Raw genomic sequence first — 22,795 nt, 5'->3', positions numbered from 1 at the left:
GTGTGTCTGACAGAGGCTGGGTGGTGGTTTGTGATTGTGCCATCCATTGAAGCACACACACACACACGCACACGCACACGCAAACGCACACACGCACTGTGCTGACAGTAGAGAAAGATGTGGGTCAATGGTGGGGGTCTTGTTGTTGTATTTGATGAGGGTGTGTGTGTGTGTGTGTGTGTGTGTTGACAGTCTGCCTGGTGGGTTGCCAGTTTGAGCATCTCCCCCCTTTTTAATCCTGTTAGCGTCTCTGCCAGCTTTTCCTCTTTTTCCCTCAAGGTTTCTTCACTTTTTTTAATCTTTCTATTTTCTAACCTCAGGTTGTTTTGTCCTCCATCTGTCTGTCTGTCTTTCTGTCTCTTCACCGTCCTGTCTCTTATTTCAGTTGCTCACAATCCTTTGTTTTATCTGCATTTAATTTAATGAAAAATAAGCTCAAATGTAACTCGTATTCCTTCGTCATCTTTACTTTCCTTTAAGTACAGTTCATGTTTTGCTTTTTCGTTTCTGAATCTTAATGCACAAATGAATCATCTCTGGTGAACATACTTGGAAACGTGTGGAATAACAACGTCACAGATTAGATTGGTTCAAAGGATTAAAACCAGTTCTATCCAACAATGTGCCTAAAATTAACAAATGATGGGGGTGGGGGGGCCTTTACAAAGCAGAAGTTATATTTTCACATCAGATGAAACTGGAGCCACAAGAAATGTAAATGATGCACATTTTTTGTGTAGAAATTCATATCAGTTTGATAAATAACCCCCAGGCCTTTAAATCCACTGTACGACTAATCCATGACTGTCTGCCAGCCCCTGGGTCTCACACACACACACACACACACACACAGACCCACACACACAGAGACCCACACACACAGCTTTTGTTTGTGTGTCAGCCTGATGGAAACCAGCTGATACAGCTGATAAACTGTGGGATGTCTCTGACGATGAACCTCACAGGACGTCATGTATTTATGAGTCGAGCGGAAACGAGTTCTAAATGAATCGTTCACGAGCTGAAGACACAAACTACAGCTGACTGGTCATCATGTTAGAGATCTGATGCTGCTCGCTGCCCTCACCTCTCACAGGCTACTGGTGGTTAGAGGAAGGGGAGCAATGGTTTACTAACCACTGTAAATAAAGATGGATGAGTAAAGAGAGAAAGAGAAACTATCTGGATCGCCCTCTGGTGGCTGGCTGCAGTATAGGTCATGGACCTCCTCCATGTTGTCGTCTGGGACATTGTGTGCCTGCGTCTTCCTGCTTCTGGTTTTCGTAACCACACATTACTTCATTTTCCAGATATTAAAACAACAACAGGATCATATGACGGAGCCTTATCCACTTAATTAGGCAACACAGAGGAGCCAAGTGCTGTCATTGTGTGTCTCTGTGTGTCTCTGTGTGTGTGTGTGTGTGTAGATGATAAAGGACCAGACGGATCTTTCTGGGTGTTCGTCTCTCGTCCTACTTTTCCTTCCAGGGAGGATGGAAAGTGGGACGAGCGACAAAGCAGCATGAGGACCAAACCTAGTGTCATGAGTTAATGATGAGACAACAGAACAGACACACACAGATTGTTTCTTCTACTTTGTTTGTTTTGTCCAAAGAGGGATTCAAACCGCCGGCGGGCTCTGGTGTCAGCATGTTGTTCCACACGCGAGGCCGAGCGAGTCGGTGGGCGGATGTGAACCACTCGCTCTCTGTTGTGTAACAGTCGCAGAACAAAACACTCAGAGACAAATGGAGCGAGGGAAATGTCTGAGGGAGGAGAAGAGTGAAACCTAATTCTGCTTGAAAGGATTTAAAGAGTCTGTTATTCTCTAGTTTTCTCATCAGATCCCATGAAAAGCCACCAAAGTGTGTCTGTCAGTACTTATGTGTTACCACTGAAAACACACATGTGTTTACTTTGTACATATGTTTCTGCTTTGACATGACATGTGTTTTTGTGTCAGTTAAAGGAATAATTAAATGTTCTTTTGTCCCTCCTGTAATTATCACTTCTGTTTAATCTTGTTTTCACGTTTGGAAATACTAAAGAATATAAGTCTGGATTCCGTGAGTTGCAACTTTAGTCTTGTTTGTCAAAGGAGACATTCTGCTCAGATTTTGGTTGATAATCGTTAATTGGCTTTATGAGTGTAAAATGTTTTCACGTTCTAATGTTCCTCAGTCTGTCTGTCGCTGCTGCTCCTCTTTTCAGCCTCTGTCTCAAACACTTGCTTTTAGGGCCTGTCTCTTTAAGACCCCCCCCCCCCCCCCCCCCCCCCCACCTGATAAAGTCTGCTCTGATTGGCTAACTGGTCCACTTTGTTGTGATTGGTCGACGGGTTCCAGTGCGTGAGAAGTCTGCTCTCGCTCCTCATGGATTTATTTGGGGGGCGTGTCAGACGTGGTCATGCACGTTAGTCTGGAAGCTGCAGAGAATAAAAATAATAATAATAATCTATAGTATAGAAACGTCCCGTTAACACACAGAGAACTTTTGTCACTATAACTAAATGATCAATTCCTGTCGAGCAGCAGGAAGCGTCTGAATGACGATGAAGACACTGGAGGTCTTTGCTCTGATTGGTTTAGAGATCATCTTCTGCTGCTGACGTCTGGATGAATCACACAAACACAAAGGAACACAGAGTCTTTTTAAAATGTCAGAGAGGAATCACTGGGAGCTGAGATCGTTTTCTGAGGTCAAGTAAATCTCCTAATGGTGCAGAAGGAATGTTCCAGTAGCTCAGGAAAACAATGTGGGGTGAAAACTGTGTGTGTGTGTTTTACTCCCATAAAAAGACCTTATAAAGCAAATCTGCTGTTGGAGTGAGGTTGTGGCAGATGGACGTGGGTCGAGAAATAGGTCATGTGGAATTCTTGTGGGAGGACCAGCCATTCCTACACACACACACACACACACACACACACACACACACACACTCTGCATCTATGTTTAGAACTGGAGACGCTTGGACGAACTGCAAATATGCATTTTTTGCCCCAAGATAAAAAAGAAACACACACATCCTTGTGCAGCCGCTGATGCATCACACACATGCGTGTTTGCACAAACATGTGACTCCATGCATGAAGTGTCACGTGGTTGTCATGGTGACATCATCCTCCATCAGGTTGTTGAACATCTGTCCATCCAGCTGCTGGAAACAATGGATTGATAAACGTATTGCATCGGGTTCAACTGTGACCTCACGAGATACTTGTGTTAATTCAAGAGTCTTTATGAAACTAAAGACTAATTATGAAACTGCTCTGTTGATTAAATTCCTTCAAAGTGCCGTCAGGTCGTTGCTCAGCGAATCAGAGCTGCACGCCAGCATCGAGCCACGGTGACCTCTGGTTCCCCGGGTCGTGGTCTGTCCGCTCATCCACAGACACCACAGAGACAACAGCCTGAGGGGGGGGGGGGGGGGGGGGGTGAAGACTTGGTCTGGTCAGGGGTCAGGTATTTAGTTGTGATGGTTAATGTTAGGGTTAAAGAATGTGTGTCCTCTCAACTGTGGTAAAACAAGTGTGTGTGTCTGTGTGTGTGCGTGTGTACTAGTTCTTCTTTTCTTCTTTATGACCTTTCCCAGTATAAACACAGACCCTTTCAGGACCAGTAGACCTTTAAGGGACCGAAGCCTGGTCCCATCAAGCTAAACGTCCTGGTTCACTCTCTTAGGTCAGAGGCAGATTGTGGTTCATTGGGTTCAGGTGTGAACTGATCCTGGTTCAGGTTAACTATGAGGTTTTAGTTTAGTCGTCCACAATGACTGGAAGTCAATGCAAAGTCCTAACAAGGATAGCTACACAAACTTGTGTGTGTGTCTGTGTTGTGTGTAAGGCCTGTCATTATTGTGCTGCAGGGAGGAGTCCTGCCTTTTCCTGCACAACCCCAGGATGCAGCTGTTACACACACACATAGACACACACACACACACACACACACACACACACACACAGAATATATAGCTCCTGAGGAGATCTTCAGACACGTCCAGACGACCTGACGCTGCAGAATTTCCATTTCAACCAGAGAGAGACGCACTCTTCCTGTTCGGCACTGACCTGAAGTCAGCAGCTGCCGATCAGTGACTGACAAACAGTTTACATTGTTTTCCTCATCTTCAGCCCAATAATAACTGAAACAGAAAAAGTATAATATTTTCCTCATGAAGCCACAAGAAGAGAATCACAAATGAAAGTAGTGGAATGAGCAGTTCACGTAACATCTGGGTTTCACCACAGGAAACCACATCTGGATCAGCTGCTGAACAGTGACCTCACTCATTAGTGTTGGGACGAGACCTTTCATTGTGTCACCAGCTCCTGCAGCCAATGAGACCACAGCAGCTCAGGTGGCACCGCATCAACAGACCTACTGACCCTTCACCTCCCTCATATGAGTCTGTGGTGTCTTACCTGTTAGATCTGATCCTCAGTCAGTGGGGAGAAGGCAGTTTGTCTTCAAGCTGCTGAACACGTCTTCTTCTACATCCTGTTGGCTGGTTGATCTCTGTCCTACATTATGATATAGATAATTTGATCCTTAAGGTTTCACCAGATCGAACAGACGTGTGTCGGGGGGGCAGATCTCTGGCACTGCAGCAACATTCATAGAATCACTTCCTGTTCAGCAACTTGTCTCCAAAGTTAAAGCAGTAGTCTGAATGTTGTGTAGTTTAACAGACAGAGGACGACAACAGACGCTGGTGATAATATGAATGATATCACTGCTGATCTGGATGTGGGTCAAAGCCTGAACAGAACTCTGTGGGCAGGAGACATTCTTGTGTCTCAGCTGCTCGGCCTCCACATTCCTGTTTGTACAGTACAACAATCACACAATCACACAATCACACAACACTGCTCACATGGTGTCTACACTTTGATTAGTCACTTGTAACCATGGTTAACTTCCATTGTTTCTGCTGCTGTGGAAACAGTTTGATTCAGAGGTCACAAGGTCACGAGGTCACGAGGTCATGAGCCTTTGTGAGAATAAAACAAAATCAATAATTACTGCAATACAACTTGCATCAATACAATGTAAAGTCCAATGTATAAATCAGTATGATTCTTATGCATTGTAGAAGTTTGGTACAATAATTGACCTGCTAAATGTATTTTGAGTCTTATAATATAATACAAATATATAATAATGTATTAACGTGTCAATTATGGTGATACTTATTGATAATTATCGACTGAACATGTCCAAGGGGATGAATTGGTTTAGTCCAGCTCACAGAACAGAAACACAGATGAGACGAGTTCATCCTGACTCCAGACTCATGACACTGGAGCTGAATCACGTTGTTGTGTTCAGATTGTTCAGTTGTGTTGTTTCACGCTGGTCACACGCTGGAGGGTCATCATCTCCAGGGTCCTGTCGACCTCTGGGTCATCGATCCTGACCTGTGAGTGTAGAGGTTAACAGGGAACCATCTTCATGTCACACATTGAAATCATAAATATCAGTTACACACAACACCTTCTGACAGCTTGTTGTGAGTCACTTACTCAACCCACAAGTTAGCAGTAGTAGTAGCAGTAGTAGTAGTAGTAGCAGTAGTAGTAGTAGCAGTAGTAGTAGTAGTAGTAGTAGTAGTAGTAGTAGTAGTAGCAGTAGTAGTAGTAGTAGTAGTAGTGTGTTTGTGGGTGCGTGTGTCTCATTGTGTAAATGATCTCACTCACATGACCTCATGTTTAGACACATTCTAATATAACCTGACACATCTGTGAGATTGATGTGGCCTAAATGTGTGTATGTGTGTGTGTATGTATGCATGTGTGTGTGTGTGTGTGTGTGTGTTATTCATTAAGGTCACTGCAGCTTCCACCACATTAGGATGTTCAGTGAATTATTAAAGAGGTTAAAGAGATGTCATGGTGTTAGAGCACACACACACAGACACACACACACACACACACACACACAGACATGCACACACACACACACAGACACACACATGCACACACACACACACACACACAGACACACACACACACACACACACACCCTCAGTGAGTCAGACTGCTGCTGTTTGCTCGGAGGATGAAGCTCGACCGACTCGCTCTTTGTTTCTCAGCTGCACAGTTTAAAATAGCACTTCCTGTGACTGTGTTACCCACGATGCATTGCTGCGTCTGAGCTGCTGATGCTGAGACGCAGCGGGACAGAGCGAGTTGTACAGTTCAGGTCTGTGTCTGTCTCACAGTTCAGTCTTTGTTAATAATCTAATGTTTGTCATGATCGTGGTCATTTCTAGTTCTGAGTCAAATAATCATATTTATGAGTTGATCAACAGACGACACGTCTTTGTGGTGCCAGCGCCACCCGGTGGCCGGAGGCTTAACAGTTTCAGGTTGTCTGTCCCGCTCATTGTTGAGACAACATCTTGTGAACTGAGGGGATTTCTTCAAACATTCATTTGCACTCAGTTCATCGAAGATGAACTGATTAGATTTGGTGGGTGAAGGTGGAAGGTCACTGTGAACTCAAGAGATCACAGGATCATTTTGTGATGAACTCACGAGATCACAGGATCATTTTGTGCCTCATGAACTCGAGAGACAGAATCCTGTGTCTCATTCAGAGCCGCCTCCATCTGAGGTCCAGCCCACGATCTTCACAGGCTCCATCAGACCAAGCCACAGAGCTGCAGCTGGACATGCTGATGGAGTTCTGATCTGTTAGGTTGAGTTGATGAGGACATGAAGCTTCTGATGTCTCGTCACAAGACGTCTCCACTAGCCTTCGTGTCTCTGGGATGGAAGGACACACTTATGGTCTCATTTGAAAACAGCCCCTGAGATGGGACAGTGTCTCCGCTGGGGTCCAGTCCATCTTCAGATGCAGCCTCTGAAGGACGACCAGTTAGAGACTCACAGATGAACTGGTTAGATTTCAGTGGTCAAAGGTCACGGTGATGTCACACGTGTCATTTGTTTAGAGAGGGTTTGTGTCGTCAGGAGAAAACCAGACCACAGATAATCAACTTGTTTGTTTTACCTTTTAAGACTTTGTTGTATTTTAATTGTCCAGAGAAAAAGTCTGATCTCACAAAAACACAACACCATAACTTTCCCGTGAAGTTTTCCAGCCGAGGAAACGAGCTCTCGTTCTCCTGAGCTCAGCCTCAGCAGAACAATGTGAGAAACTGGCCCTGACGTCTCTAGGCCTTACTTCACGGCTGCTGATAACTTCACTTGCGGAGCTGCAGCAGGATGTGATGTCATCAGTCCTGGCCCTGGCCCTACTCCTGGAGTTTAATATCCATCGAGTTACACTGAGTCGTCAGTTTAAGTTCAGTTTGTGTTGAAACGTTGTTTAAAAGTGTTGATTCCACTTTGTGGTTAGAGGCCGAGCTTGTGTTGTTGTTGAGCAGTTTGTGTTGAACCTGCAGATTTGTATCAGTGAGGTGGAGCTGACTCAGACGTTCAGTTCAGCTTCATGAGGGATCAGGATCAGACCAACACACTGACAGGGCTGTTACTGTAGTATCATAATATGATGCTATTGTCTTCAAAAGTTAAAAAAACAAACTATTTAATTGGTTTTATTTTCAACCATGAATTAAACACACAAACAAATATACTTGGTTGAGGAAATGAAAATAAATAAAAGAATATAAACATACATTTCCTACATCATGTGCTCAGTAAACAGGAAGTGACAGAAACAACTTGATGTGAAATAAGGAAATGTTTACAATTTTGGAACCAATCGAATTCTGCTCTTTTCCACATCCATATATAAAACCCTGTCTCCGCTCTATTTATGAGGTTCATGTTTATGTGTAGATATTAATATCCTGTTTTGTCTGTTTGCAGACTTGTCAAAGAACCGACTGACAGACGTCCCCTCAGAGGTCTGTCACCTGGTGGCCCTGGAAACACTCAACCTGTATCACAACTGCATCAGGACCATCCCAGACGGCATCATCACCCTGCAGTCCCTCACCTCCTTAAACCTCAGGTGCACAGACACACACACACACACACACACACACACACAAAAATAAAGGTGTTATTATTCATTGGTGTGTGCGTATAATTTGAGATGTAGGATATTCACCACTGTACACAGCAAGTCTTTAAATGTTGTCACAGAAACGCAGGCTAAGCCCATTTGAATTTTAAGCTTTAATAAATCAACACACACTCGCACTCACACACACACACACACACACACACACTCGCACTCACACACACACACTGTCAGAACAGGAAGGACACTCTTCTTTCCTCTCCCGTCTTATTTTTAGTCTCTTTAAAGTGAAACAGAGACGTTAATCTTCATCTTCAAGTTGTCACATGTAAAGAGACCAGAACATTTAGGAGCTCGAGCAGGAAGCTGTTATTAATCTGTGCTACAGGAGGATTCATCCTCTGGGAACCAGGAACAACTTCACTAAGTGTCTCAAACATCCAGATTCTGAAAACGTCTCCTGAGCTCTGAGGTGGTGAAGTGACCACGTGAGCATGACCCCATGTGACAGAAGGAGAACTCACAGTTGTGTTTTTCAGTTCACAATAATGTGGACACACACACACACACACACACACACACACACACACACACACACACACACACACACACAAGAATCACAATCACTAAAACGTCTCCAACATAAAAGTGTAATATAACTCTTCCATTCTGTGTGTGTGTGTGTGTGTGTGTGTGTGTGTGTGTGTGTGTGTGTGTGTGTGTGTGTGTGTGTGCGTCTGCAGCTGTATAAACTCCCTCATGTTTCCTGAATGTTATTTTCAGAGCTGAGTCAGAGGGAGTTTCACAGTCTTGTGGTTTGAGTGTGTGTGTGTGTGTGTGTGTGTGTGTGTGTGTGTGTGTGTGAGAGAGATCAGAGACACTGTGAACTTAGCTTTCCTCAGTCAGATTTATTTAAACGTCGCTTTTGATTCTTCGATTTATTGAGTAAATTTGAACATTTCTGGTTGTATAAGCAAAAAACAGGTGAACTCTGATAAAGTGTATAAATAATAAGTAAATGAATAAAGTCAATCTGTCTTCAGGATGATGAAGCTCGACCTGATTTGAACCTGAATTGTTTAGATCATCACTGTTCATGTTCTTCATTAATGAGTTGGACTCTGGTTTCTCAGCTCGTCTCCTGGTGAAAAGTGAAGAAGAGTTCTGCTCCTCTTCTTCGTTTCCTGAACAATTCGCTCCACATCAGTAAAGTCAGAAGATGTAAATGATGATGTTTGTGTTTCAGTCGTAATCAGCTGGGCTCCCTGCCGGCCTGTCTCTGTGGTTTACCTCTGAGGGTCCTGAACGCCAGCAACAACAAGCTGGTCAGTCTGCCAGAGACCATCAGACAACTGCACAACCTCATGGAGCTGGTGAGAGGCGCACACACACTCACACACACACACTCACACACACACACGCACACACACACTCACTCACTCACACCGACACGCACAAGCACACAGGCACATGCACACGCACTCACCTTTTCTTTCCTCATTTAATGAAGATTAACACAACTTGATTAAGGTTTGACTCACACGTTGTGTTGTGTTCGCCCCCTGCAGGACATCAGCTGTAATGAGATCACGGCTCTTCCTCGTCACATCGGCCGACTCAAAGCTTTACGAGAACTCAACGTTCGTCGGAACCTCCTCTGCGTCCTGCCAGAGGGTGAGTGTGATGACATCAGCAAACCTTGTTACAAATGTTCTTCAGAAAGACTCACACTTTTATTGTGTGTTGTTGAAACGTGTGTGTGATTCCTCAGTAAACTCTGCCACACCCGTCACAGAAATACCCTGAACCCTCAGTGTGACGCTCGGCTCAGAGACAAACAGATCTGTGACGACCACGAGGACACGCCCACTTTAAACCAGACACTGTAAACAAAGTCGTGACTCCGCCTCCTCCCACGATCATGAGGTCAACATGTCTCAGATAGAAACGCTGCCATCTTGTGGTGATGACGCTGGTATCGACCAATCGGGAGTCAGTCTCAGCCCATTTTATATCATCAAACAACTAAATAAACCAAAACTTATTTAACATTTACTTTGATTTTCTGTTTGGTGCATTTCCCATCGCTAACATTGAGGAGGAGGAGTTTAGGACCTATACTGACGTGTGTGTGTGTGTCTGTGTGTGTGTGTGTGTGTGTGTGTGTGTTCTTTCTTACAGACCTGGCTGATCTTCCTCTGGTGAAGTTTGACTTCTCCTGTAACAAGGTCTCCACCATCCCAGTGTGTTTCAGGAAGATGAAGCAGCTTCAGTCGCTCCAGTTAGAAAACAACCCGCTGCAGAGTCCACCCGCACAGGTACACACACAGACACACATACACACACAGACACACACACTCACACAGCCTGTCCCCCTCTTCATGCTGTTTTCTTCTTTTCAGTGACGTCTCTTAACGTCCCTCCTCTGTTGTTTCATGTCTTGGTCCTGATTGGTTCACGCAGCTCGTCACACAGTTCTCAAACACGACGTCTTCTGTGATTGGTCAAAAATAAACGAGCTGAGACGAATGAAAACTAATGAACTCTTTCTCGTCCTCCTCAGATCTGTTTGAAGGGGAAAGTTCACATATTCAAGTACCTGAGCATGGAGGCGTGTCGCAGTGAGAAGATGCCCGACGCGCTCTACCTGCCCGCCATCGAGCGACTCAGCCTATCACGGCCCAGCACCGGCAGGTCAGTGGTAACCATCAGTCACAGTGTGATGAGTGATCACGTGACCAGAGTGGAGGCAGAACCGTCCGTCACCACAAGAGGGCAGCCTGCGTATCCACATATTAAAGTCACAGTGTTGTAGAACAGGAGGAAGTGGAGACATGTCCTCCATCTTCAGTCTCGGTCTGAAAGACGAGAGGGACAGACACAACGAGGAGGACAAAGAGCTGCTGCGTTAGTTTCTCACTCTCTGAGCAGGATGTTGAACTCTCTAATGTCCGCCCACAGAGAATGTCCCCAGCGCGTGGGCACAGAACGGTTCCTACTCTCCTGAAGAGCTCCGACTCTTAAAATCTTTATTCATCCTTTTCTCTTCACTCCTCTTTATTATCCGACAGTCTGTCTTTATGTTTTCAGATTCTTTTGTCCTCCTTTTCTCTCTCTGTTCTTTCTCTTTCTCTCTCTGTTCGGCTTCTCCTCTTCAGTTTGCTCAGTTAACATCTTAATAAAGAAGAAGTATTTCCTCGTTCCTCCGGAGGAAGCAGTGAAGTCAGGTTTAAACTCCATTAAATCAAACTTGAGAGACGCAGGTGAGAGAGAATCACAGTGAAGCTCGTTTTACCATCTTCATCCAAGTTAAGATTGAAAGAGAAGGAAATGAGACTTTACACATTTGTGTGAACGCAGTCTGAACAGGAGGAGGACTGTGCTCGCTCTCTCTCTCTGAGGCTCACACGCTCTGTTACTCGCCCACCCACACACACCCACACACACCCTCCCCACACTATGTGTGTCAGGTGTGTAACCTGCGTTGTGTGTCTGCAGTGTGGAGGACATGGAGCAGCAGAAGAAGCAGGACAGCGACTCAGGAGTCGGCAGCGACAACGGAGACAAGAGACTGTCTGCTACCGAGGTAAGGACACGTGTGTGTGTGTCTGTCTGTGTGTGTGTGTCTGTCTGTGTGTGTGTGTGTGTGTCGGTCGCTTGTTGTTTGGTGGTCTCGTCGACAGCTTGTCTTCTTGTCGTATTCAACGTGTTCTGTCACATGTTTCTTTCCTGAGGGAATGTTTCAGTTAATTATCTGTGAAAGTCCTGAATTTAATTTGATTATTTTAACCATATCTGTCATCGATATTCGCTAAATTTATTATTGACGAGTTTGAACCGAGCGATCAATAAGTAAATCTTATTTTAACTTCTTTATTATTTGATTTGATTAAAAACGAGACGGATGCTTGAGTCTGATGTGAGTTCATCCGAAGTTTAAACCTTCAAGTGAATGTTTTCATTCTAAGAAAAGAAGAACAAATAATAAATCATTTCCTCAAATGTGATGTAATTACTTTAAATATTAGATGATTTCACATGGTTTTCAACCTGATGGATAACTTCAGATGATTACATAATGTTTATGTTTGAATGATGATTGAAGTGTGATTTTCTGTGAGTTGTTAATCGTTGTTGTTTGCAGCCGTCGGACGAGGACAGTCTGAGTCTCAATGTGCCGATGAGCCACATCACAGAGGAGGAGGGGATCAGTAGAGACGACTCCAGTGAGCACATCAGCTGCTTGACAGGTAACACACACACACACACACACACACACACACAGCTTGTCAGTTGTGTGTCTGTAGTGTTGAACTCTATTAACAGCAGGTCTCCACAGACTCAGTTTAAATATAAACTTCAATCAGTCTGAATCAGGTCAGAGCGGATTTATCGTGTTTGAAGTTTTTCCCCAAAAATGGCTCAAGTGGCTTCATGCTCATGTCAACAGGAATATTATTTCAATGCTAATATTCATAAACCATGTTCAGTGGAAATACACGTTAACTCCTCGTGTGCCGGAGACGTTAACTCCTCGTGTGCCGGAGACGTTAACTCCTCGTGTGCCGGAGACGTTAACTCCTCGTGTGTTGGAGACGTTAACTCCTCGTGTGCCGGAGACGTTAACTCCTCGTGTGCCGGAGACGTTAACTCCTCGTGTGCAGGAGACGTTAACTCCTCGTGTGCCGGAGACGTTAACTCCTCGTGTGTTGGAGACGTTAACTCCTCGTGTGCCGGAGACGTTAACTCCTCGTGTGTTGGAGACGTTAACTCCTCGTGTGCCGGAGACGTTAACTCCTCGTGTGCTGGAGACGTTAACTCCTCGTGTGCCGGAGACGTTAACTCCTCGTGTCCTCCTCTTTCCAGCAGATCCACACTCGGACTCGGTGCGTCTGATCGAGGAGAGTCCCACCGAGGCCCTGAAGGACCCGTTCGGCTACAGAGACTCGGCTCTAAGCACTCGCTTCGTCAACTACATCAAGGCGAGTGGTCACGTTGTTTGGGTCTAGGGTTGCAAAATTCCGGGAATATTCCATGTTGGAAACTTTCCATGGGAATAAACTGGCAATTTTGTCGGTCATTTGTACTGACTGTATTTACCTTGTCATATACAGACATAAATATAAACATTTGTTTTGTCATAGGCTTATTTGAGCCCTGAGGAAACTTTGGGCACTTGACTATATGCTTCTGGATCTTAGTGTCTTAGTTCTTAACATAGGTCTCTGCACAGTATTTGTAAATGTACACTGCCTTTCCTTCTACATTGGCTGGAGTGAAATGTCTCCACACATGAGATAGTGCACGTGGAATTGTTCTGTAGAATAAGATGAGAAGCTTGTAAAAAAACACTAAAGCAATTAGAGATATAAATAGTTGGCCAATTGGAATCGTCTTTAAAAATATTTTTCAATTGATGGATAAATGAATAGAAAGAGGCTAGATGAACAGATGAACAATCCTCAATCAGCATGTTAATATATTTTCCCCAGTAATATCATTGAAACTTACCAGACTAGTCCTTCACACTACAGCAGGCCTCAATAGCTCTGCTGTAGAGTGAAGGATGCTGGGAGTTATCTGTGCATGTAATGGAGAAATGCACAGTGGAGGGTTGAGATTCAACGTGCAGCTTGTGCTGCATTCCATACATCTTTAAAATAGAGTTTTGAATGATGTTTTTATTGCTCAGCGTTTAATTTGCGTTTTTTTTTTTTTTTTTTCAAATTCCCCAAATTCCCGAGCTGAATATTCCCATGGAAGGTTTCCGTAAAGTTTCCGAAAATTTACCGGAAATGTTCCGCCCCTTTGCAACCCTATTTGTGCCGCTGCCAGATTAAAGATTGATGCAGTAAATGGTTCACTTTATGAATTATGATGAGTTGAACCTGTTCCCTGCTGCGGCTCCGCTCTCTGGTTTGTTTTAACGGAGCCTGAACTGTCTCCTCGTGTTGATGAGAGTTTACTTTAGTTCAGGAGTGAAACAGTTTGGTGGGTTGTTTGTGGAGCAGCTGGAGAGGCTGTTCCAGACGTTACGTCACCGAGCCTGTGTGTCCCTGCGGAGGCTCGGCTGTGACCAAATAAGGACGGAACACAAAACAAAGAGCAGAGGAGCTTTAAGATTCTGTTTCTGTGAAGCTGTAACTTCACCAAAAGAAAACATCTGTCTCAGACGACGGGATGTAGAGCCACACGTCCGACCTCACCACAAGAGGGCGTTTTTTTACTTTAACAAAGGGCTTGTTACGATAACCATAAGGACGAAGGTCACCTCACCTCAACACAGTCGTTTTGACACAAACTGAGATTTAAGTATTTATTTACTGTGGTGGTGTGAGATCAAAATGTTGATTTATAATCCTTTAAATGTCCAGAAGAGACGAGAAGACGTTTCACGTGTCGAGGCCACGGACACAACCAGCTGCTTTCAGAGGAGTTTGTGTTAATCATCGTTCAGTGTGAAGGGTTTTGTCCACTTGTCCACTTGTCCACTTGTCCAACACCAGAGGACAAGAGGACTCTCCAGCTGTTTTCACACAGGAACTCTGTAAGATAGTGTCCTGACATGTTGTGTAGTTAGTGTTTGTGAAGCAGCAGCAGATTGTCGGTCAGACTCGTTCACAGCAGGAACATGTGGGAGCATCAACACGGCTCCTCCTTCTCATCCTGAGATATCTGAGCTCTTCACGTCCGTCGAGCGGCTTCATGAATCAATTCATTGTTTAATCTGAACACAAAATCTTAAAAGTGGGAGACACTCGTCTCGATGTCAGAGAGCAGATATCAAAAGAGTTTCATTTGATCTAGAAACATTCAGTTTGATCAAATGTCAGGTTAGAGAATCTGAACTTATGTCTGATATTCGTGCTTCAGAGGAAAGACATTTATCACAGTGTCCTTATTGTTGTGTTTGTATTTGGGACGAGTGGTAACGTCTCTGTTGGTCATGTGACAGCTGCAGCTGGTGCTGATGTGTGTCTGTGTGTGTCTGTGTGTGTCTGTGTGTGTGTGCAGGGTCGGTCGGCAGCGGACTTCGACGAGCCCCTCAGGATAGAAGAAGACTCACCGTGGCAAACAAGACAAACGTGAGTTCATTTCCAGATCCAAAATGGTTCTATATGTATTATTACTAAATATTATGATTTATAACCGTTTCTGTTTTGACATGTTTACTCCGGTGGTCTCAGGTCCAAGGTCCCCGGGGGCACGGAGCTCCACATCGACATGATCAACCAGCTGCAGGAGGCGGTGGAGCTGCTGCAGGATCCCAGCAGGTGACACATCTCCAGCTTGGTCTTCTCACCTTTAGAAGTGTCAACACGATAAGGTCCACAGATCACTGACACTACTGACCTCAAGTCAGTTTCATTGTCTGGTGACTCAAAACGTCCTGCATGAACGAGACTGGACACGTCTTTCACTTCCAGCACAGACAGTCTAGAGGATGTGAATGGATCCAGTCAGTAGAGTGAGTAGAGGTAGTAAACCCAGATCCTCGATGTTCTCTATGAACTGGTCAGATCCCACCTCTACCACTGAGACCAGAGGTTCTTATGATTATCATAATCAGCTCTTACAAAGATCTGCAGGTTTTTCTATTAGTTCTCATCTCAAATACAAACGTAATAATCAAGTCACTAAACAGCTGTGAAGCAGCGTTGATGACAGATGATGATTAAAGACGTGTGTTGTGTGTCAGAGCGACCACGGAGCAGGACCATGTGTCTGGAGTCCGGCTCTACCCGGTGGAGCTGGTCACAGTGGACGAGTCCCTCAAGTAAGACTCCAGTCTCAGTTGTCTGTCTTGTGTGTGTGTCTGTGTGTTTGTGTGTGTGTGTGTGTGTGTTGTGTGCATCAGCCGGTTGTTTTTCACCTGTTTCACCAAAGCTTCTCTCTCTCTCCTCAGTGGTCAGGACAGCGATGACGGCTCCACCACACCAAAGGTAAAGTCCACACGTCTGTCCAGCCTGTCTCACTTTGAATGAAGACACAGAACAGCAGGTTGTCATCAGCATACATGAGGAAAAACAAACTACATTTCCCATAATGCTCTTCGCCCTTCCTGCGAGTATCACGATGATGTAATCAGTCACATGTCTAACACGATGACATCATCCCACTCTAAAGGGAGAAGCACACAAAAGTTTTTAAAGGTTCAAACACTTATTTTGCTTCAAGACCAAATGAGTTCAAAGAGATTCTGAACCACAACACAAAGTGTCGTTGTTTGTGTTTATGTGAAGAAACATTCGACTTGTGTGATTAAAAACAAACTTGTTGAAGATTCACCAGAAGCTCTGATATACTGGCTGCTGCCTCCAGAGGTTAATCACCGTCAGACGGAAGCTGATTGGCTCTGAGGTCGATTAAGAGGAAGTTAAACAGAACAAAGTTTAATGATGTCACTGGAGAAGCAGATGAAATATATACAAACATCATTTACAGCTCGTTTGTATCCGTGTCACAGTTTCACCCTCGATGAGTTTGCACTTCTGCTTAAATAAAGTTTCCTTGATAAGTTTAATTGTGTGATAAAGAACAAATTGTCTCTTTGTGTCTTTGTCCCTTGATACATTGTTTAAAGTCTCTTTAAGGAGGTGATAGAGGATTTTAAGTCTTTCTGAAGCTGAACGTTTGCTGCGTTGTGTAGCAGCTCTCGCAGGAGGAGGGTGGACATGAGTTCCAGAAGAAAAGACAGATGATTCTAGAGAAGGCCAGGTTTGAGGCCCAGCTTGCATGTCGGGAGTATGAGTGGCATATGTCAATCAAGGTAAACCTACTGTAGAACCAGTGGAGTTGGTCCCGCCCACTCATCTGTCTGCAGTCGTGTCAGATCTGAACAGTCGTGTGTCTTTGAGTTTGTCTCTTATTGGACGAGTAAACCACACGGAGCCTCACATGTGTCACATGGCGTCCAGCAGCAGGGACACGTGTGTCCAACGGTCTGGGTTCGAGTGTCTTGTTTGTTTCTGACAAACAAACAACGTCTGACAATAAGATTTCAGTTTGTAAACACTTTATATTTTGTCCCTTGTCCAGTGAGTTCATGTTTCAGGTTGTCCGTCTCATTCTTGTCCTTCACGATGATTCAGGAACATGTTGAGAGAGTTTCCTTCAAGTGTTTTCTCTTAGACTCAAGGATGAACTGATTAGATGTGAGTGGTCAAAGGTCAAGGTCATTGTGACCTCATGAACGTGTTGTCTTAATAACGCACACAGAGAATCATGTCAAATTTGGCTCATGTCAAATCATGTCAAATGTGAAGAAAAAAGATATTTTTCTTCACATTTGAACCAGTTGTCACTTTGACTCAAAGATGAAGTGATTAGATTTCAGAGGTCAAAGGTCACAGTGACTTCACATGAGTCAGGATAAGAGGGATGATGGTTAATTCGGGACGGAGGTCGTTCAACCAGTTTGAACCAGTGTGTGTGTTTGTGGTTTTCCTCTGTGCAGTCGTTTGTCCCACATCGAGACAGAAACTTTCACTTTTAGTTTTCATTCATGAAACCGTCTCACTCAACGAGTTGTCTCTGTCCCCACAGCGACCTGCAGCCGGTGGACACCCGTCCTCCTGCAGTCCCCCGTTTGGACTGAAGCCCCGGTCAGGTGAGTTGGATGTGGGGTGGTGGGGGGGGGGGGGGGGGGGGGGATCATCATGAATGTATAAAATGCTGCAGGTAGCGTGAGTGGGATTCGAACCACATGTGGTGCTGCCGCCTATTTTAAACTCGTTATCTTTAGAAGGAACATATATATTAATCTGAAGGTGGAATCAATAAGTCTTTCAAACTGACAGGCTGCGGGACGTCTTGATTGTCCTGGTCCCCGGCCTCAGGGAGAACCCATGCTAACGCTGAGTGTGAGCTAACGTTAGCTCGTGTGCGGTGTAGCTTCGTGGTCACTGCTCGTCCGCTGTGATTAGCTCTGTAACCATCAAGCATTTGTTTGCTAACTATTAGCTGTGTGAAATGTTGCTAAGTGCTAATGAAGCTAACATGATGCTAACAGCATGTCCAGGTATCTGTATTGTGAAATGCGACTAATCTTTATTTTGTTTTTGTGCTTTTTTTTGTTCTGTGTTGTCGTTTCATGTTTTTCTCTGTTTTCACTTTTTCTTTTTCGATTCACACGTTGTTGTTTTATCCGTCTGCTCCTCGTTGATCTGCTGCTTGACTTTGATGTTACATCCTGAATGCATGTGATCCGCCCTGCGTGCATGTGTCCCCCTGGTTCGACTCCTGTCACTCATTGTTCTGGACCCTGGTTCTGGTGGTGTTGGTGTTTTCGGGCGTGTTTTTTCGTGGAATGAACTTTGCCTTGCTCACCGGGTTCACCTTGTTCACCTTGGTGCTCCAAACCTTCCCCACACACACGCTACACCCACTTCTGACCACTCCCACCTCCTGGTTGTAGCCCCGCCCTCGCTGCCCTGCTCGCCCCCTCCTTCCTGTCTCGACCCCTCCCTCCTCTCACAGGCCTCGCCCCTCCGTAGAGATACAGCGCGTAGCCACGATGACGGAGGCTCGCACCGCGGTAGGTTCCATCTTCTTCAGCTAACGGGTTAACGGCGTGGACTCGTGTCAGCTGACCCTCGCCCTCTTCTCAGACTCCACCTGGAGTCTGTGTTTCTCTTCAAACTGAAGAAATCTGTTGTTATTTGAATCTTCATCGTGTTTGTCTCCGTTTCACACTGAATCTTCTTCTTCATGGTCTAATACATGTTTTTATCACAAGGGGGTTCAGCTGTCAACTCACAGATCTTAAGTTCATTATCAAAGTATCAAGACAAAATGTAAATAGTACAAAAGTTTGTGTAGAATTCAGTGGAAGATCTCTGACTGGTGCTCAGACATACTGGTTCCAATGGTTTAGTGTGTGACTGTGACTCTCTAGCTCCTCCTGTTGGTGTAAAGCTCTGGTGACAACACAAGTTCAGTTCAGCTTCTTCTTCTGAGTCGGTAGGAAACTGACACTGCCTCCGACCACATGTAACAGCTGTGGTTGTGTGTCTGTGTGTGTGTGAGAGATGAAAGTGGAGCTTCACCACACACAATCTGCTTTCATCTCCAGGTGTTTAGACCACGTGTGTGTGTGTGTGTGTGCGTGTGTGCGTGTGTGCGTGTGTGCGTGTGTGTGTGTGTGTGTGTGTGTGAGAGAGAGACTCTGAACTGTCTGATGCAGATGTTAGCTCTCCACCTTTGGCAGCTGTCCTGTCGTCCATCTTTAATAACAGTGTGTGGCAGATGTTGACGTTTGAAGAGAAGATAACGTTGTGTCACAATAAACTGTCGATACTTGAACTTAGCTCATGTGGTTGTTCACCTGGTAGCACTGCAACGTACTCTTACTTTCAGTGTTTCCAGGAGAGAGTGTGTGTGTGTGTGTGTGTGTGCGTGTGTGTGTACGTGTGTGTATCAGATAATGACTAATGGTGTATAATGGGCTCAGGCCTCAGGGAGAGTGACTTCATCAGGAGCTGACACGCTCACATCGTCTGCTGCTGACCCCATTAACAACCATCCTCACCCTGTGTGTGTCTGTGTGTGTCTGTGTGTGTGTGTGTGGGGGGAGGCTTGTATTGCTCCTGTTCTCCTTCTGTCTGTGTTCGTCTTACATCTTTTATGGCAGAGAAGGTTTTCCTCTGTCAGTGATGATCTGTGGACCGAGTTACTGTTCATTTCCTCCACAGTTTATGTTGTGTGTATTTTTATGTGTATGTAATATATTCACTGATCCCTGAGATGTTATTAACCCTCTAACACAAGATAAGGTTTTAACTGTATTGATTCTACGTAGCAGGAAATTGACCAAGTTACAGCAGCAAGAAGAGAAATAAGTAAAAAATACAATATGAACACGACAGAAGAACAAAGCACAAAGGTTATGAATGAATAGACAATGGAAAACAGAAATGAGCGTGAGCTTAGTGAGGCCAACTTCCTCTTCTTCTTGACTCTTCCTCAGAAATCCTGGGTTGTCTCTGTGGGCGTGAGTCCTTCACCTGGTTCCTGTGTGCGTGCAGACATGTTGACCTGTTGTTGTTGTTGTTGTTTGTTGCAGTGTTCCTGCGGAGCCACAAGAGTCTGGAGTCTGTGGATCCTCAGTTCACCATCAGGAGGAAGATGGAGCAGCTGAGAGAAGAGCTGGAGCTCATGGAGCAGCTCAGAGACGTGAGACACTGATTGTTTATCGTCACCGCGTCAGAGCTAATTCGACTTTAACATGAAGATATGACACTTATTTCATAAAGTTCCAGTTCTGTCCGTTCTGGAGCTTAGTGGCTGTTTTTCAGTTTTTCGAGGAGGCCTCTAACGCCACCATGAGGAACCCTCCACCACGACCCAAACCCAACACTGTCCAAGAACTGTAGATCAGTTCAAAAGACTGAGAAGTTATTAAAAACCTAGTTTATCTTGAAGATGTATTACAGCAGCAGCTCCTCTGGTTCAGGGAGCAGAGGATCATGGGTAATCTCTACTGTTCAGTTGGTTGTTGAGTGCAGTGTGTTAACTGTAGTTTTTCCCTCAGAGCATCGAGAGCAGACTGAAGGTCGTCCTCCCTGAAGACCTCGGCTCGTCCCTGATGGACGGCGTGGTGCTCTGTCATCTGGCCAATCACATTCGTCCTCGCTCAGTCGCCAGCATCCACGTCCCCTCGCCTGCAGTGGTGCGTCCCCCCCCCCCCCCCTTCTCCGGTTCTCCGCTCTGAACGATCCTGGAGCTGAAGATTGTGTTTAAAGCAGCAGATCATGAACATGTATTGTGATATGTAGAAAATATTGATTTTTGTGCGACTTTGTGCTTCCAGCCCAAACTCAGCATGGCCAAGTGTCGGAGGAATGTGGAGAACTTCCTGGACGCCTGCAGGAAGATCGGTGTCTCTCAGGTAAGAGCTGAGCTGCTCGGTCCCTGTGCTCCTGCTCCGACCCGAGTCTCTGAACTGGAGGTCGTGTTCCAGATTCACACCAGACCAGAACCCTCCTGTGGTTCTGGTCTGAACAGGATGTGTGGCCGAAGCTGACCTGTGAAGTTTGACTCATTAACTCGACACCAACTCGAGCCAATCAAGTTGTGATACATGTGTTTTTACATTAGCTGTAATTTATCTTTATCATTATCTCACATGTGCATTTAAATAGATATTACAGATAGAAAAAGTTCCACAGCTGCAGAAGTCGACTGAGAAAATGTTTTAAAGTTTTCAACAGTTTCACATTAATCCACGACAGTCGACTGTAAATTCAAGGCTTCATTGCTGATTCGGCCTATTTTTGAAATGATAAGTAAATAAATCCAGGCTCAGGTCGTGAGGTCATCACAACCTGGTCCATCTTCAGACCAGAAAACACCTCCAGTTCATCAGAGTCACTCCCCCTCACGCAGCTGCTCCACGCTGTCCTCAGCATGATTATTGATTATGTATTGATCAAGGAACTGTGAAGGTGTCCTGCAAAATATAAAGTACGTTAACTGTGGGTTGAGGAAAAGACTTGAAGTTATAATTCACGTTGGTGAGTCAGGTGAAAACTGAAGTCGAGGACTTTTGCAGGACACTGATGACGACAGTAAACTGAAACCAGATCTGGGAGGAAGGCTGATTTACATGTGTCACGTGACGCTCCAGAGATGAATCCTGAAGTCAGACGCCCGAAGGCTTCTTTTAAAATCAATAAGAAACTTGAAAGGTCTTTTAACGATGTTTATATCTGAACTCAGCTGATTCCCAGGACTGGTTTCACCTCATACCTGCCTCCTGTCTGTTGTCATGGCTTTTAAACGAGTCATTAATGTCCACATTAACTGACTCATCACCGCTGTCATGGCTGCCTGTGGCTTCCAGCTTCCTCCATCACCGGCTGGTCAGCAGCTTCAGGCTCCGCCCACACGACCACGTCTCAGTGGAACCGTCTCTGTCCACATGAGAGTTAAGTCCCCGGTTCAGATCCAGTCACCGTCCAGACGAACGCCTGAGAACACACAGAGTTCACTGGCTGTAAACCTCTGGAGTCGACTGGAGGCCAGACTCGTCTTTCTGAGGTCAGGCTCTTCCAGACTGAGGTGGTGAGGTCGTGGTGAGGTCGTGGTGAGGTCATGGTGAGGTCGTGGTGAGGTCGAGGTGAGGTCATGGTGAGGTCGTGGTGAGGTCGTGACCTCGACACTGAGCCGCGGGAACCGACCGGTCGACTTCCTGCGCCGGCTGAGACCTCGCTCCGCTGAGCTCACGACTGTTCACAGGCCGATCACAGTCAATTAGTGAAACGCACATTTCTCTGTTTCTTGACGTCACACAACAATCGCACGGACACAATCTCATTAACATCACGTGACAGAAGTAAACAGGAAGTGCTGTGCAGTGGGTTGTTTAGCTACAGAGGATCAGAGGATCAGAGGATCAGGAGCGAAGGAACGATTCAGACGTTAGAGACAGAAGAAGAAGAAACCTGACGCTGCTCAGACCGTAACACGCACATTCATAATTACTTATGATTCATAATCATGAGATTTTCTCTGTGAGGAAGTTGTTTGTTTTCATCTCTGGTTCTGATCTGTGTCTCTGCTCGACCTTTGACCTTTGACCTCCGTCTCTGCTGCTACCCCTCACAGCGCCGAGCTAACCCGCTAACAGCTTCTGTGCTAACGTGCTAACGTGCTAACGACGCTGCAGCTTCTCCTTGTTGTCTTGTTTACTGAAGAGAGCATCCCTGCTGCCATGGTAACCCTGCCTGCCTCCGCCCCCGCTCACGCTCTGTGACCTTTGACCTCTGTGTCCATTGGTTAACCTCCTGCTTTTGTTTCT

General features: G+C 45.3%; 1 protein-coding gene across 3 annotated transcripts in view; it reads left to right on the top strand.

The window, feature by feature from the left end:
- The window catches only part of lrch1 (leucine-rich repeats and calponin homology (CH) domain containing 1), a 38,587-nt gene that overhangs the window by 9,317 nt on the left and 6,475 nt on the right, over positions 1-22,795 (top strand). The window contains exons 2-17 of one of the 3 annotated variants that reach the window (XM_053440493.1): positions 7,839-7,983; positions 9,242-9,368; positions 9,564-9,669; positions 10,177-10,313; positions 10,559-10,689; positions 11,494-11,581; positions 12,140-12,245; positions 12,862-12,977; positions 15,010-15,080; positions 15,183-15,269; positions 15,695-15,772; positions 15,902-15,938; positions 17,542-17,605; positions 20,060-20,169; positions 20,528-20,665; positions 20,807-20,884. In XM_053440493.1, coding sequence (XP_053296468.1) covers positions 7,839-7,983; positions 9,242-9,368; positions 9,564-9,669; positions 10,177-10,313; positions 10,559-10,689; positions 11,494-11,581; positions 12,140-12,245; positions 12,862-12,977; positions 15,010-15,080; positions 15,183-15,269; positions 15,695-15,772; positions 15,902-15,938; positions 17,542-17,605; positions 20,060-20,169; positions 20,528-20,665; positions 20,807-20,884 — 1,619 coding nt within the window. Of the gene's footprint in view, positions 1-7,838; positions 7,984-9,241; positions 9,369-9,563; positions 9,670-10,176; positions 10,314-10,558; positions 10,690-11,493; positions 11,582-12,139; positions 12,246-12,861; positions 12,978-15,009; positions 15,081-15,182; positions 15,270-15,694; positions 15,773-15,901; positions 15,939-17,541; positions 17,606-20,059; positions 20,170-20,527; positions 20,666-20,806; positions 22,077-22,795 lie in introns of those variants that run through there. The other 2 variants (XM_053440492.1, XM_053440491.1) reach the window with 2 other exon arrangements.

This window comes from Pleuronectes platessa, chromosome 14, assembly GCF_947347685.1.
Source record: "Pleuronectes platessa chromosome 14, fPlePla1.1, whole genome shotgun sequence".
Classification (NCBI taxonomy): domain Eukaryota; kingdom Metazoa; phylum Chordata; class Actinopteri; order Pleuronectiformes; family Pleuronectidae; genus Pleuronectes; species Pleuronectes platessa.
This window is presented reverse-complemented; position numbering and strand designations above follow the sequence as displayed.